Genomic DNA, 15,899 nt, shown 5'->3' with positions numbered 1-15,899 from the left:
AGAGTCAGACACGACTTAGTGACTAAACAACCACCACCATAGAAGGTTCTTCTTCCATGTCCCTGCTTCAGGGTGGGATATGAGTTTTCACTTTCAGTTGTTCTTTATTAGCTACGGGGTAGGAACTCAATGCTATTTTCTGTCTCCATTGTAAGGTATAAATTAACTACTTATTATTATTACAACCAATCAACTTCTCCAGGTAATCTGACCATAGATGTGTCCAGATACCCCTGTAAATCAGCCATGCTAGGACTCTTAGAGTGTAAAATGGATCTGGAGAAGATGAAATTCACTCAAAACCATAGCATTGGAGCAGTTTTCATTTTGATTTGCGGAATTCATTCCACAAGCAGTTTGATACTTCTGGTGTTTGAGGCTAGGGATAATATTGAAGCCGTTTGGCCAGCTTCTTTGTGGGCTCCCACTGACGCAGTCAGGTGATAGCACGGATGGACCCTCACTAGCTGTGCCTTTGCTGTTGGCCACACCAATCAGAAGAGATCTTTCCAAACTTCTGCTAGTGGTCAAGAACCCACCTGCCAATGCAGGAGACTTAAGAGAGGCAGGTGCAGTCCCTGGTCAGGAAGATCCCCTGGAGAAGGAAATGGCAACCCACTCCAGTATTCTTGCCTGAAGAATTTCAAGGACTGTGGAGCCTCACGGGCTATAGTCCATAGAGTCACAAAGAGTCGGACCCGACTGAAGCGACTTAGCACACAATACCAGACTTTAACGTGTGTAGAGATCATCTGGAGATTTCATTAAATGTAGGCTCTGATTGCATAGGTCTGAGATTCTTCATTTCTGATAAGCTCCTAGGTAATGCCAGTGCCCCCATCTGTGAACCTCATTTTGAGTAACAAGGTGTTGGATAATGGAGCAGTGAGGGAGACAGACAGTCTTATAAGACAGGCCAGTAGCAATATGGATGTACGGTTGGTATTCTTTTTAGCTGTAGTATTGAATTCCTGAGATGGTGCTGTGACTGTGATTAATATAATTTTAGAGGACATTCTGTCATTGTGAAGAAACCACCAGACATTCATTTTTAAAATGAATTTGTGCTTTTGAATGACTTTTTTTTTTAATGTTCAAAATCAAAAGACCTGATCCCCTTTAAGAATGTAAAGTACCTAGGTGTCAGAATTAGAAAACTGTAAGGAAACCTGCTGAGTCAAGGATAGACATTGATGCTGTACAGATGCAAAACCAATGACCAAAGAGAGGAGGAAATAGAAGGTTGGAGAGAGGAAATCATCTCATAATAGGAAAGAGACTATAATGGAAAAGCACGCTACCTTCTGCCTCCTACCTTCAAGCTCAGATCATTCTTGCTCACTTCTGCTTTAAACCTAGTTGTGTGGATCACTTTATCCCATTAGGGAAGGAAATGAAGTCAATTCATTCTCAAGAATTCATGCCAAAGCAATAGCGCTAAAGCCTGTGTAGCACCCAGAATCCTCTGACTCTAGGGAAGATTAAGGGTGTACATTTCATTTGCCCTAGAAAAACAGGGTCATTTTAATCAGGAATTAAGAACGGTTTCAGATTGCAGAAGGATATTTGGCCAAATGATTTTGTTCGCATTTCTTCAAATGATGCAGGACCGTGTGCTTGTAGTTACACCTTGTTTTGATAAGTGGAGAAAGACAGAATTAAGTTATATGATCAAAACCTTGTGACAGCCAGCCCTCAGGAAATCTTGCTTAAATTTTAGAGTACGCCATCAAACCAGCAAGGCAGCAAAGTGAACTAGAGGTCTGGTGTCAAAAAGAAACATATTATCTCTGGCTGCTTTTTGGCTTCTTTGTCAATCTCGGTTTTTACTACAACACTGACAAGGGAACCAAAAAGCAACCAGAGATAAAATGCAAATAAATGGCTGTAGCTCTGTGCAATGTACTCCCGTTTTATAACAACAATGAGCTGCACTGTCTTAGGGCCACAGTTTGTCAGCTGTTTTCAAGAGTAAAGATGCTTCTTTGTCTGAGTTTTATGTCATGAATATATGTTGAATTTTATCAAACACTTTTTCTGAATCTTTTGTGATAGTAGTTCTCTTTATCTCCTTCATTCTGTTAAATTTTCTGAATTGCAGTAACTGATTTTCAAATGTTAACAATGTATGCCTGGAGTATAACTCAATTGAATGTGATGAATTATTTCTTTAAAAAAATTTTCTTTTTTTATAGATTTGTGTGTGTGTGTGTGTGTTAGTTGCTCAGACATGTCTGACTCTTTGCAATCCCCTGGACGGTAGCCTGCCAGGCTCCTCTGTCCATGGGATTCTCCAGTCAAGAATACTGGAGTGGGTTGCCATTCCCTTCTTCAGGGGATCTTCCCAACCCAGGGATCAAACTCATGTCTCCTGCATTAGCAGGCAGATTCTTTTCTATCTGAGGCACCAGGCAAATTTTTTAAATATATTTTGTTAGTTTTTTATTTTGTTTGTCCTGTTTTAGATGCACTGTAATTTTAGCGCTGTAATTTTTCTTCCTTATACTATTTTGTCTTTTCTATCAAGACCATGTTGATTAAACTTTAAAAGAGAGAGAGAGAGAATCAGCCAACCTGTAATATATTCCTGCTGGGCTGGAATAAGCTGTTCACAGAACCCAAATACTGGAAAGATTATGGTTCCACACCACACATAACTTCTAGGTTAACTGACAATTAACATTGCTTGTCTCTGGATTTTTCTGATTGCAAATTTCTGCATTATTTCATCGCAGTGTAGCTTCCTTTTTTCTCCTGTTCCCACCTCCACCAGTACCATAAGCCCTTGCCTATTTCTCTCCTCAGCTAATGAGCACATGCTCCAGTCTCAGTCCTGGGAAGTAATAAGGATTCCTCCATCACCATTCCACTTAAAGTCTTACTGTCTTATATCCACTTTCTCAGTTTGCACATGTGCTGTACTTCATTGCTCAGTTGTGTTCAACTCTTTGAGACCCCATGGACTGTAGCCCACCAGGCTCCTCTGTCCATGGGGATTCTCCAGGCAAGAATACTGGAGTGGGTTGCCATGCCCTCCTCCAGGGGGTATTCCCAATCCAGGGATCGAACCCAGGTCTCCCACATTGCAGGTGGATTCTTTACTGTCTGAGCTACCAAGGAAGCCCAAGAATACCGAAGTGGGTACCCTATCCCTTCTCCAGGGGAACTTCCCGACCCAGGAATCAAACCGGGGTCTCCTGCATTGCAGGAAGATTCTTTACCTGCTGAGCTACCCGGGAAGCCCTTGCACTTAGTAGGCACTAAAATTTGTGAAATGTAATCGAATTCTATGGACACATTATTTCCTTCACAGTGGAAGTCATTTTGTTCAATCACGAAAAACAGTTTTCTCGCCTGCTCTTAACGATGTACATGAACATTGTGGCATGAGCTGGCTGTCTCCCTGCTGCTAGGAAATGGTCATAATGTGCAATTGCACAAAATGCCTCTTTTTTTTTTCCTAATCAAGAAGTTGAGGGATCTGCTGGCTTAGCAGGTGCCTCGATTGTGCATAATTAGTTGTTAGAAATTGTCTAACATAGGCTGATTAGTCTCAGCCAAAGGAAATTAAATTTTTTTTTCAACAAAGCCCTGAACACAGCTAGAGATTCTTAAAACTATAGTCATATCTGGTTCCTCTGGGAAGAAGCCCAGACTCAGAATGGGAGAGGTAGAAGATGGAGACAAGGACTAGCCTGATTACACATGGGTGATATTTGATGCTAGGCAACCGTTCAAGGTTACAAGAACATGAGGGGACAGAGTCCATTCCTCAAGATGGGATTCTCCCAGCTCCAACATGAGCTTTGGTCATGATGCGGAATGAAGCCCTGCCTCTTGGGTGCCTGCTGTTTGCTTGCCACGTTTGTAAATACCAGCTTCACTTGGAACATGTAATCAAAACAAATGATCTGTGTTTGCCCCTCCTGTGTTTAGTACATAAGGAGACTGGTCAAATTAGGACGAATGAGAAGGACAGATGGTCCCCCCATTGTTCAACTTCTGTTTTAAGTATATGCTTGACTAAGCCCTGTCTGTCTCTGTCACAGTGTCCATTCTCCGTTTAATGGAGGGCGTTTTCCCTAGCTTCTTGGGATGTCACCATAAAGGGGACCCGTGCTCCTTCTTGTTATGACCAGTGACAGTGGGCAGCCATCATGTGTGGCAGAGATTATCTAGCTGCTATGATGCCGTTTTAAAAGGCCGACAGTTCTGATAACCTGTGATGCCCTTGATGATTACTTGCCACGTGGACTCACTTGCTGAATGCCTTCTTGGTCCTGTAGCGACTTTCCATAAGGATCCCTTGTTAATAACCCTAAAGTCAAGGCAGAGAGTCTGGTATAAAAATTGGAAGTCTTTTGTTTAAAGGCATTATGTTAAAGGTTACTCAATAAACCTCTGTAGTCTGAATGGAAATTAAACGGAATATATTTCAATATTATTTTTATAAATAGTCACAAATTTTGAACATGCAATAAGGCAATACTTAATTAGTAGTAGAGGGTGATATGGCTTTAAAAGGAATAGGTGTAAACCTAGAAAAAGAAATCAGAGGGAGGAGGGAGGTTAGCTAACAAGTGTTTGACTTTCTTCAGGTTGCTTATTTACAATAAATGCTCTAATTTGAAAAGTTAAATACAATTTGATTGTCTATCAGCAAATGTTTGATGAATGCATACTAGGGGATGGGCACTGTCCTAGAACTATCTATAGATTGACTCCTTTTTTGTTATTTAAATACAATTTTAATTGTCTATCAGCAAATGTTTAATGAATGCATACTAGGGGATGGGCACTGTCTTAGAACTATCTATAGATTGACTCCTTTTTTGTTACTTCACCTATTTTTTAATTCACTTATGGAATTAGTTGGAACTTGAAAGCCTATTTAGTGTCTTCCTGATAAACAAAAAGTATTAACATAGATCTTGTAATTCACTGAAACTTTTGAGCCGTTTACTGAGCAACAGTGAATTAATTGTACTGGCGTTTGTTTTTTACATTTTAAATTGAAATATAGTCAGTTTACAATGTGGCTCTAATTTCTGTTGTCCAGCCAAGTGACTCATTTATAAACATGTGCATTCTTATTTTATCTTCTTTTCCATTATGGTTTATCCCAGGAGACTGGATATGGTTCTCTGTGCTCTAGAGTAAGACCTTGTTGTCTATCCATTCTAAGTGTAGCAGCGTGCATCTGCTAACCCCAAGCTCCCAGTCCGACGCTCCATTCACCCGAGTTGGCAGCCACAAGTCTCTTAGTCTGTTTCTGCTTTGTAGATAGACTCATTTGTGTCCTATTTTAGATTCCACAAAGGTGATATCAGACGGCATTTATCTTTGTTTGACTTCACTCTGTATGAAAATTTCCAGGTCAATCCTGACCTCTGCAAATGGCACTATTTCTTTTCTTTTTATGGCTGAGTAATATTCCATTGTATTTGGTTGGTGCAAAAGTAATTGCGGTTTTGCATGGTTGAACTTTGCCGTTTGATATTAGAATCCATTCTTAAATGTGGTTATATTATACATCATTTTAATGTGCATTTCTTGTTTTATGTTTTTGTGCTAATGACTTATTAAACTATGGAACTGATGTTAGACAAAGAAGCAAATTTTTCTCTTATTCTATGCAACAACAAGGAACCATTTCTTGATTGAATTGTGACATGCAATGAAAAGTGGATTTTACAGGACAACCAGCAATGATTAGCTCAGTGGATGGGCCAAGAAGAAGCTGAAAGCACTTCTGAAAGCCAAACTTGAACTAAAAAAGGTCGTGGTCACTATTCGGTGACCTGCTGCCAGTCTGATCCACTGCAGCGTTCTGAATCCCAGCAAAACCATTACATCTGAGAGGTATGCTCAGCAAATCAATGAGATGCACCAAAAACTGCAATGCCTGCGGCCAGAATTGGTCAACAGAATGGGCCCAATCCTTCTCTACTACTGCTCCCAACTGCACATCACACAAGGGAGCTTCAGAAGTTGAACAAATTAGTCTACAATGTTTCCGTATTCAACTATATTCACCTGACCTCTTGGCAACTGACTACCACTTCTTCAAGCATCTTGACAACATTTTGCAGGGAAAATGCTTCCACAGCCAGCAAGAGGCAGAAAATGCTTTCCAAGAGTTCTGGAATCCCAGAACACCAATTTTTACACTACGAGAATAAGCAAACTTATTTCTCTTTGGCAAAAATGTTTTGATTGTAATGGTTCCTATTTTGATTAATAAATATGGGTTCAAGCCTAGTAATAATGATTTAAAATTCACAGTCTGAAGCCACAATTACATTTGTACCAACCTAATATTACGGAGGCATCAGCCACTGAGTCATTCAATGTCTTCCCTCCATTTCTATTTTCAAAGTTTGAGTCAAGATTTGACTTGGAATAAATCACATCAAGAGAACTGATGCCCATTCTCTGATGGATAGGTTTTTATAAAAGGCCTATGATACCTCCTAGGGGTTTAAATTAAACAGATGTTCCTAGGAAAAGTTTCTTTAAAAATAAATGTTAAAAGGTGCCATGCTGCTCTGTTGATGTGCTCACCTTAACCCTCCTGATGAAGGTTGCCGAGATTCTGCCTCATTTGCATTAGGAATTATTGCCTTCATCCTGAGTGACTTCGGAAACCTATTCTTAGATAATATCAAACTTATTTCAGTCTGATCCTTCAACCAATGCAAATTTTGGCTTCTAGGTAATTGTTTACTTTCATCTATGCTCAGTAAGGACAGTCTTAACACTGGAGTGCGGTCAGGGGCTGGGGAATGGATAAGCAGAGGCTGACCGGGTGGCCATCTATAATTCAGTTTCAACCTTTTAAGGATGTGCATAACTAGACTATCTCAGCTCTAAATCAAGGAAATCGTTCTCCAATATAAATAAGAAAACAGTTTTGCCAGGGTTGACTACTTCTGTAATGCAAACTAGGTAAATTTCTAAAGACATGGCTCCTTAAAATAGACCATCAAATATAAAGCACCCCAGAGTCAGATCTCTTACTGCCCTATAAGAAAATCCAACACTGGATTCAACTCAAGACTTTAATTGGCTGGACTCTAGACAAATTGAAACCTTGAGAAAGCCTTTAGGCTTCCAAGGATGATGCTGTCCCTGAAACTGATTGTTGTGATCTGTATCTCCTGACTCAGTGCTCTGTACTTATAAATACATGGTTTCAAAGCTTTAGATGATAAAAAAGAAATACATTTTTAAATTGGTTTTATAAAGAATCCAGATTTTAGCATATAGTAAGTTTGGTCAAGCATATGGCCTGGTTATTAAATCAATATTGTGAGAAAAGAGTTCAGATACTCGGGTGGGCACGGAATGGCAAAGACTTTTGTAATATAAGACTGGCATTTTGTTTTGTGGTTTGTGTTTATCCTCAAAATCGCATTTACAAAGAGAAGAGTCAAAGATCTAGGATATTGCTTCATAAGCAAAAGTGATGCTGTTGATTGTACTGATATCTGAACGTTGGTAGTTTGTCTTTATGGTTGGAAAAATATAAAGAATTGTGTGACAAATGGAATATAAACATGAAACAGCGTGACTGCCATTTTTTAAGTTAATTGCAGCTGACAGTAGTGTTAATCTTTCCTTTTTGTCATTGCTTACAAAGACCTTGTTAGTTTTAGGAAGAAATCGTGAATCATTTCAACCAGAAGTACATCCTAAAGAGGAGTTGAGTTCCTTAATTTTGCAACATGAACTACTTAGTTGGGAGAGTTAATGTTTTCAGATGACAAAAGCTTGTTGCTGAATTAAATCCTTGTTATATTTTAGTAGTTTGCATATACAATATAATGCTGTTTTTAATTCTTTAATGATTTTTTGTTACAACAACAACAACAAAGCAACCTGATAGTATGGCCAGAAGTAACCTTTGGGTCATCTAGCTTGAGTAGATCTACTAGGTAATTATTGTACATTATATCTACTCAGGCTGTATACATCCTATGCTTGAAAGTGTTTAATGTCACTCAGACATCTCTTTTACTCTATACAAATGTCCTATGCCGACTAAAAAGAATATTTCCTTTCTATTTCACCCTAGTATTTGCCATCCTGGATCATTACACCTATATTCCAAGTCAGACTAAATCCTTTCCTAGATTTAAAAAAAAGTCGTATTACTTAGAATTTGATGGATCCATCACTTGTATGGTTTTCTCACCTCGTGTTTTGCTCATTCAGCTTCTTGACTAACTGTCACAGATATACTGAGCTTTAGTCCTTCTGGCTCTTCAGTTGCTCTTTCTCTGGTTTTCCAAGTTATTTCCATCTCTTTCTAAGAGGGCAGATCAGCTCATTGCAATATGTGTCTTCTTTTCCCAAACCATCTTTCCTTCTCTATTCTTAACCTAGCTTCTCTGGTCTTGCCCTGAATGTCCCTTTCCCTTTATTTTCCACTGGATGCCCATTCATACTTTCAGTAGGAACCCACTAATTCTGTGTATCTTTATTCCCCTGCAATACTAATACTCTGTCATCTGCTTCTCTGAAATGTAATATTTCTTTTCCTTTCCTTTGTTCTTCTCCTAGTTTATTCTTAGTGCCCACTGAGCCATTTTATTCCTTCCTTGTCTTCCTGTTACTGATATTCATGGATATTTATTTATCAATGAATATAGGTGACAGGCAAATCATCTGTGTACTGTTTTTACAAACGTCTTACCATTCTATGCCTTCATGTGCATTATAGCTTGATCCTGACAATCCTCAGAGATGGGTGCAAATACATATCCCTCTTTCATAGGGGAGGAAACTGATGTTCGGAGCATATTTAAATGACTTGACCAATTCCCACGGCTAAACCCAGGTTAGGACCCAGGTCTACGGACTCTTTCTACTGTACCGTACCACCTCTCTCTGGCAGAAGGATTGCAATCCATTGAAAGACCTTCACTACAGTAGAAACTGGATGGAAATTAACCAAAGCCTTCATTGTACCTTTGCAGATGAGAGTCCCTACACTAAATCCGCCAGCCAGACAAAGCCGCCTGATGGAGCATTGGCTGTGAGGAGACAGAGCATCCCAGGTTAGACCAGACTGTTGGATTTTTCAGCTGTTTTACTTTTGATCCCTGTTATTTGGTGACCTGAATAGTTCCAACTTGGTTTAAAAAAAAAAAAAAAGCACTGCTATCTCGTAGAATGGAGACTGCCTTCTACACAACTTGTTCAAATAACATTCATGAAAGCAAGATTCTGGAAAAGCTTGCCAACTTGTGAAAATTCATCTTGTGTGCAAATCCTTTGTAAAATGACTTGAATTTATATCAGCTCTCACTCATTGACTTACTTTCACCTCTGTTTTCAGGGAATGATTCTCACAGCAGCATCTAACCCTTTACTAAGGCAAACCCAGAAGAACAAAGTGGTTCAAAATTGCTGTGGCAGATCATATATATGCTGAATAACAAATTACTCCTTTCTTCTTGTCTCTTTGAACTTGGATTTACTTCTACTGAGCAATTCTTGTAAAATTCTGGGACTTTGTTTCTTTAGGAAGCTGTGATGAGGTTTCTTGTAATACAATATATAATACCTTTTTTCCTCCACAAAACATTTTGAAGAAATATCTTCAAATGTCTTTACCTCCAGACTTCCATAGTTTGAAATTTTGAATTTGTGAATGACACACATTCTAAAATAAATATAGGAAGGAAATTGAAAATATTATTCAATCTTTACCTGAATTAGGTGATTCATGGAAAACCTCTTCTGGTAGCAACTGTCCTTAAGAGAAGTGTTAAAAGCATAAGTACATTTAGTATCTAATGCATAGTACATTTAGTATCAAAAATAATGCCTGTCTATATTAAAAACAAGTAAATTGAGTACAGCTAAAGTTTAGTGGCAGGATTTTAGAGTGCAGTAGTTTAACAACTCAAGATAAAGCAAAGCAGTGTTTTGAACATTACATTGGATGCTTTAGCAAATCTGTCAGTAAAGGGAGAATTTTCCACTTGAACAAAGAGCAAGACAAGTCCAGTTTCTGCCCTGTTCATGATTATTATTTATAAGAACTACCTGTGGTTATTTTTTTCTTATTATGAAGACTTTGATTTCTTATGAAAGTACGTGGCTTATAAAGAGGCATATTGTGAATGATCCATATCCTTGTATGTGTGCTTTGAAGATTCTAAAGTAATTTGAAACCTCTAATTATATGGCTTCACCCAGGGCTGAGATTTCTTCTATTCCAACCTATAAAATTTCATTCTTAGTGCTCATCATGTTTAGAAAAACTACTGCAATCAGCTATGAGCCATGTTCTCTGCTTTCTCCTTGTCAGCAATAAGGCAGTCCCCAAAGTTTGAAATTCAAGAATGCCAGTTATCCATCAATTCCTTTTCGGCTTCTCTAATTAGCTGGTACTCAGTAATCCTCTGCTGGGAGGAATAAAGAGACTTCCCACTGTCCTTTCCACTTTATATGATACTGAACAAAAGCACTGACTGTGTGTATGCATGCTTGGTCATTCAGTCGTGTCTGAATCTCTGTGATCCCATGGACTGTAGCCCGTCAGGCTTATCTGTTCATGGGATTCTCTAGGCTAGAATGCTGGAGTGGGTAGCCATTCCCTTCTCCAGGGGGTCTTCCAGAGACAGGGATCAAACCAGGCTCTCTTGCATTGCAGGTGGATTCTTTACCATCTGAGCCACAAGGGAAGCCCTGAACTAGTCTCATATTTTCCTTTCATGGGTTTTCCAGTGTTACATACTAAATTACAACCCAGGTTTATGGGCCAGGCTTCACCTTAAAATCAGTAAGTAGTTTTTAAAGTTATATGTTAGGTACACAGAAGTTATTGATTACAATCCTTAGTTCATGACACACAGTGATTCTTCATATTTTTTCCTTTTGTTCTTCCTTATGTCAGGTTTTTTTTTTAATTGGTAGGGGTTTTTTTGTTTGTTTTTATTTTCTGGCTATGCCACACAGCACATGGGATCTTAGTTCCCCAACCTGGGACTGGAACCTGCACCTTCTGCATTGGAAGCACAGAGTCTAAACCACTGGACCCCCCAGGGAAGCCCCTTATATCAATTCTAAAGTCACTGAAATCAAGGAACCTTTTTTTTTTTTTTTTTTTAATAGCATCAGGGGTTATTTTCCTGGAGTTTGAACATGAACAAACACACTTTTGTTCTTTCTTAAAAGGTATCAGCCGAAAGGGTCGGACGTCTTCAAAATCCTCTTAATTATTTAGAACAGTTCAAGAGAAAAAAGTTCACCAGCCAGAAGGCTAAGAAACCAAAGTGGTTAATAGGTGATTATGACTTACTGTTACATCTTAAGGAGAAAATTTAGGCACTTCTTGGAAACTGCTTCTTGACTGAGTTCTGGCAGTTGGAGTTCTAAACTTTTACTGTCTTACTTAAAAATACTTGTTAATTCTTGTTCTGGTGAGAGAGAGAGAGAGACTGCAAAAGAGAGAAATGCATAGACACCTGGAAAATGCACCCTCTTTATTATTTGCTGAAAAAATCCCAAGGTGTCCTCCTGATAAATTAAAGTCAACACCATAGAGCTAGCACAGCAAAGTGCAAGTTTACAGCCTTTGTTCTTGTGTGCTCACCTCCCAACCTTACTTCCCTCAAGAGTATTATGACCACCCTAATGTCAAGGAAAGATGTGTCTAGACGAAAAATGCACCAGTGAGCTGAAAGAGACCTTTAAAAAAGCTTGGATCCTCTACTAGCCCCTGGATCTTTTCAGTAAAAGGCATTTCTCAGGGCAAGTGCAGTCCTGGGGCCATTTTGGTGCCCCAATTGCTAGGGAGTAAGCAAACACTCAGAAGTTGAAACTATAAAGGAACTATGACTTTTCCTCACATTTCTTCCCAATGAGCCAATGATGGTGATTGAATTTGACCATTCATGGGAGCACTCTCTCTGATGGAGGGGGTGGATTAAGAGTATAAGGTAGTAGAAAGCATATTAAAGTTCTTTATAAAAGTTTTTATGAAAGATTAAGCTGTTCTTTTAAACTAATTCTGTAGAAACCTAATGCTTCCTGGAATAAATATTTGTATGCATACACATAGAGAAGATTTCTTAACATTGGTTCCACTATTCCCATGGCATAATAAAGGGTAACTTTTAATAATTCTGACTCAGAGAAGTAACCTTGAATGTTAACAGAAATATAATTTGTTTTTCATTCATATCAAAAATCACTACTGCTGTCTAAACTCGAAATTGTTACAAGTTATTTTATAATCACAAGTCAAATATGTGTCTTTCATTAAATGACAGTTCTAACTGTAAATCCTTTCGTCCCCCTGCCATCTCTTCTCAAAAAAGAGAATAGATTAAACATCTCTTAGGAGCAAAATGCATTTGCTTTGCATAAAGGGGAAATGCATTTTTCATGTTATTTGGGAACTTGTCATTTTAATCATGTCTCTTATGGCATAATGTGTAAAAAAAGACTTTTTGGTCTTTCATAAGGTTTTATAAAATTTTTAGCAATGATAATAGTGGAAAAGAAATGACGTTAATGTCTCTATGACACTAAAGTTTAAATTTAGATTAAAAATTTAACATTCTGTTAAAAAATTTTAACCTCATTTCTAGTCATTTTCTTTTTCAAAGAGAAGATGAATTCCAAGTATTTTGAACTAGCAGATTCTATTCCACATCTATGGTTATTTAAAAAAAAAAAATCTGTCAGTCTAATCTTCCTTTGTTTGAAAGATTACTGGTGAATCAAAGTTTGACCACATGGAGGGTTTGTCCAAATTATTGCAGACTCTTGTTTTAACACATTTTGCAATAATTTGTGACTTATTTAATCATGTCTATCTAATGTTCATGAAAAGACAGAATACCACACTAGACCTGAAAGCCTAAAGTTAATATATTGTTTATTCAATTTACCTCCTTTTTCCAGGTAGGATGGCTTTCTTTGCTTATTTTTTTCATGGCAAAGAATTTGGGGCAATTCACAAAAGCAGGAAGAAGTCAAGTGTTCATATCTATTGCACTCCCAAACTTTTGGTGCCCCAGGAAAATTATCTTAACTCTGTAGCCGAAATGAGACCTCAAAATTTTGTGTGAGAATTTTTTTTTCTCCTAGAATAGGAGAAAAGACATTGATCACTTTGGTCGTAATAAGATAAAGATGATATATCTTTCTTATATCTCACATTTGGTTATTTGCAGAGGGTATACAGATATGGAATTGAGAGTCTGAAATGTTAATCAGCCCAAGATGTATACACATATACTGTTTCGAATACTTCCAGGAAGCATCGACATCTACTGAAAAATCAAAGTGTAGAAAATAATACAGTGCCCTTGGCCCCACACAGAAGCTGGCAACCTTGAGTCAAGAGGGAAGGACAGGAATGTTTAAAGTTCTGCCCTCTCTGTTCAGCATTTTCCTCTTTGTTAACATACAATTTGACGCTTCATTGATCTAAATTTTCATTATTACAGCAGATATATAGAGTGACATTTACACTAGGATTTTATAGCTCTAATACTGTTCAGGTGGGTGAAGGGCATTTCCGCTGATTTTCAGGCCTAGTTCTCTGCCTAGTGCCATCACTGAGCCGCTCCAAGAGATGGAGCGTGTCTCACCGATGGGAAACCAGTCGGTTGACTCAGTCGTGTGTCACGTCGCACAAAGCATGGTGCGGCGCAGAACGTGTGTGCATCAGGTCATCACACTGGACACTTTACATGGTTTATGGCTTTGTCAGTTACATCTCAGTACAACCAGGGGAATGGAGGTAAAGGGCCATTATATTTGCAATGCACACTCAAATAATGCAAAAAAAAAGGAGAGACGTCTCTGTACGTGTGTGTGGATGAAGGATATCAAGGAGTGAGTGCTTTAGAGTGTTCCTGCAGCTCTCATACAATTTTAAAATTATTTCAAAAATTAAAACTTAAAGGAAAAAAAGGGATGAGGGACTTCCCTGGCTGTCCAGTAGTTAAGACTCTGCACTTTCACTACGGGGGCACAAATTTGATCCCTGATTGGGGAACTATTAATCAGATCCTGCATGCCACACAGCACAACCAAAAAAGAAAATTAATAATAAATAAATTGATAAGTAAATAAATTCTTTAAAAAAAATGGTGCTAGGGTGCTGCAGATGTTGCCCAAAGATGCTAAATCAAACTCTGCTCTTAGTGACGGGATCACCCATATGGGAGGAATATGCCAAGAGGCGAGCTACTTAGCTGCTCAGTCAGGCTGTCCCCACATCCTCCAAGACATCCCAGTGGGCCCAGGTGAGGACTGTGGAGACCACAGTATGGGGGTGTCCTGCCAGAGCAGCATCAAGACCAACAGTCAGCATCAAGAACTCAAAACGGTGATAGAAATGTTGTAATTACTGAATATTTAAGAAATTGTTAAAGCTATATCACTTCTTTAGAGACAGGTGTCTAAGATCATAAAATCAAGACTCTTGGCAGCATTACAAATATGTCTGAGATTCTGCTCATGCCTCCGTTTATTTAATTTTCCATAGTACTTATCACCATCTGAAACTGACTGATACATTTATTTTTTTCTCATTCTCAGACTAAAACGTAAGATACCCTAGGTCAGGTTCTTTATATGTCCTGTTTACTACTATTGTCTGCAGCGCATAGAGCAGTACTTAGCAAATAGTAAGGATTCAGTCAATACTTGTGGAATTAATGATCAGGCAAAGATCAGCAGGAAGGTTTTCCTTGTGCTGAATTAGTCATCTCATGACTAGTATACTTTGCTACCAAAAAAAAAAAAAAACCCCAGAATTCAACATAGTCTCCATTTACCGTGTATTTTCTGACTCATCGTATGCCATGCAACAGCTATTCACCCAGGCCTTGGGGTTGCACCAAATATGGCATTTCTAAGGAAATCATCTGCTGCCTAAGACTAATGAATGAAATATAGGTCAGTTAGAAGCTAGAGAATTTTAAAGAGCAAAGGTCTCCCCTCAGTCTCATTTGTTCCTGTTTGAACAGAAAATATCTCTGCAATCCTCTAACACCTAAAGAGAATATTTAAGCCCAGTTTAACAGTAAAATTGACAAGATGAGACTGATTCATTTAAGAATGCATGCTGCTATAGAAAAAAAGGCCAAAAAATATGTGAAAATAACTGAAGTCTATAAATAGAGTGATGCAAAGCAGAACTTATTACTTCTTATGTCAGGTACACATGAAGGATTTTCCCCCAGAGAGCTGATCCACTTTGCTCTGTGGCTGGTGGTACACAGTGAGTTTTCAGATTGCGCTGGGCAAAAAATGAGCGGCTTGATTTGTGTGTTCAGCACTGCAGCTTTCATTAGCAATTCAGAGAAATGACAGTCTATTATGGTCGAATCTCTCTCCCGCCTTAGTAAACACGGGTGAAATATAATGAAGTGGTACATCGGCAGCAAATGATTTTTAAACAATCATCCTTCCAGCATGCAATTTACGGGAAATGATGTGTAATGAATTAGTCCTGTTGCTTGGATCTTCCCTGAGTGCCCCTGTGTTATAGAAGTGGTAACTGTTGGTCAATGTCGTGCTCTGGGTACACGCAGTAATCAGAGTGACTCTGACGAGCCAGCGCAACCTCCAGTGTCTGGAAACATTTTACAAGGAGGCTCAAGGAGATGTGCACAAGGAGAAAGTCTTTTTTGTCTCCTAGACACTGAAGAAAAAGGAATTCTCCTGCTCTTCAAGTTAGGGAGACCTTCAGTTGGGGTTTTTTAACTAAGTTGCTTGAGAGAGTTAGACTGGGTGAAAGTTGTAAGGATAAGATAGATAACCAGCAAAGACCTACTCTATAGCACAGGGAATGCTACTCAGTATCTGTAATCATCTGTATGTGTAAACAATCTGAGGTAGAATGAATATATGTATACGTATAA

At 38.6% G+C, this 15,899-nt stretch overlaps 1 protein-coding gene across 6 annotated transcripts in view; it reads left to right on the top strand.

Annotated features, from left to right (window-relative positions):
* Positions 1–15,899, top strand: part of GRIP1 (glutamate receptor interacting protein 1) — a 718,721-nt gene that overhangs the window by 506,791 nt on the left and 196,031 nt on the right. For all 6 annotated transcript variants that reach the window (XM_043446768.1, XM_043446765.1, XM_043446770.1 and 3 more), the window contains exon 2: positions 8,982–9,062. In XM_043446768.1, coding sequence (XP_043302703.1) covers positions 8,982–9,062 — 81 coding nt within the window. The remainder of the gene's footprint in view (positions 1–8,981; positions 9,063–15,899) is intronic.

The sequence above is a fragment of the Cervus canadensis genome, chromosome 25, assembly GCF_019320065.1.
Source record: "Cervus canadensis isolate Bull #8, Minnesota chromosome 25, ASM1932006v1, whole genome shotgun sequence".
NCBI classification, from domain to species: Eukaryota; Metazoa; Chordata; class Mammalia; order Artiodactyla; family Cervidae; genus Cervus; species Cervus canadensis.
This window is presented reverse-complemented; position numbering and strand designations above follow the sequence as displayed.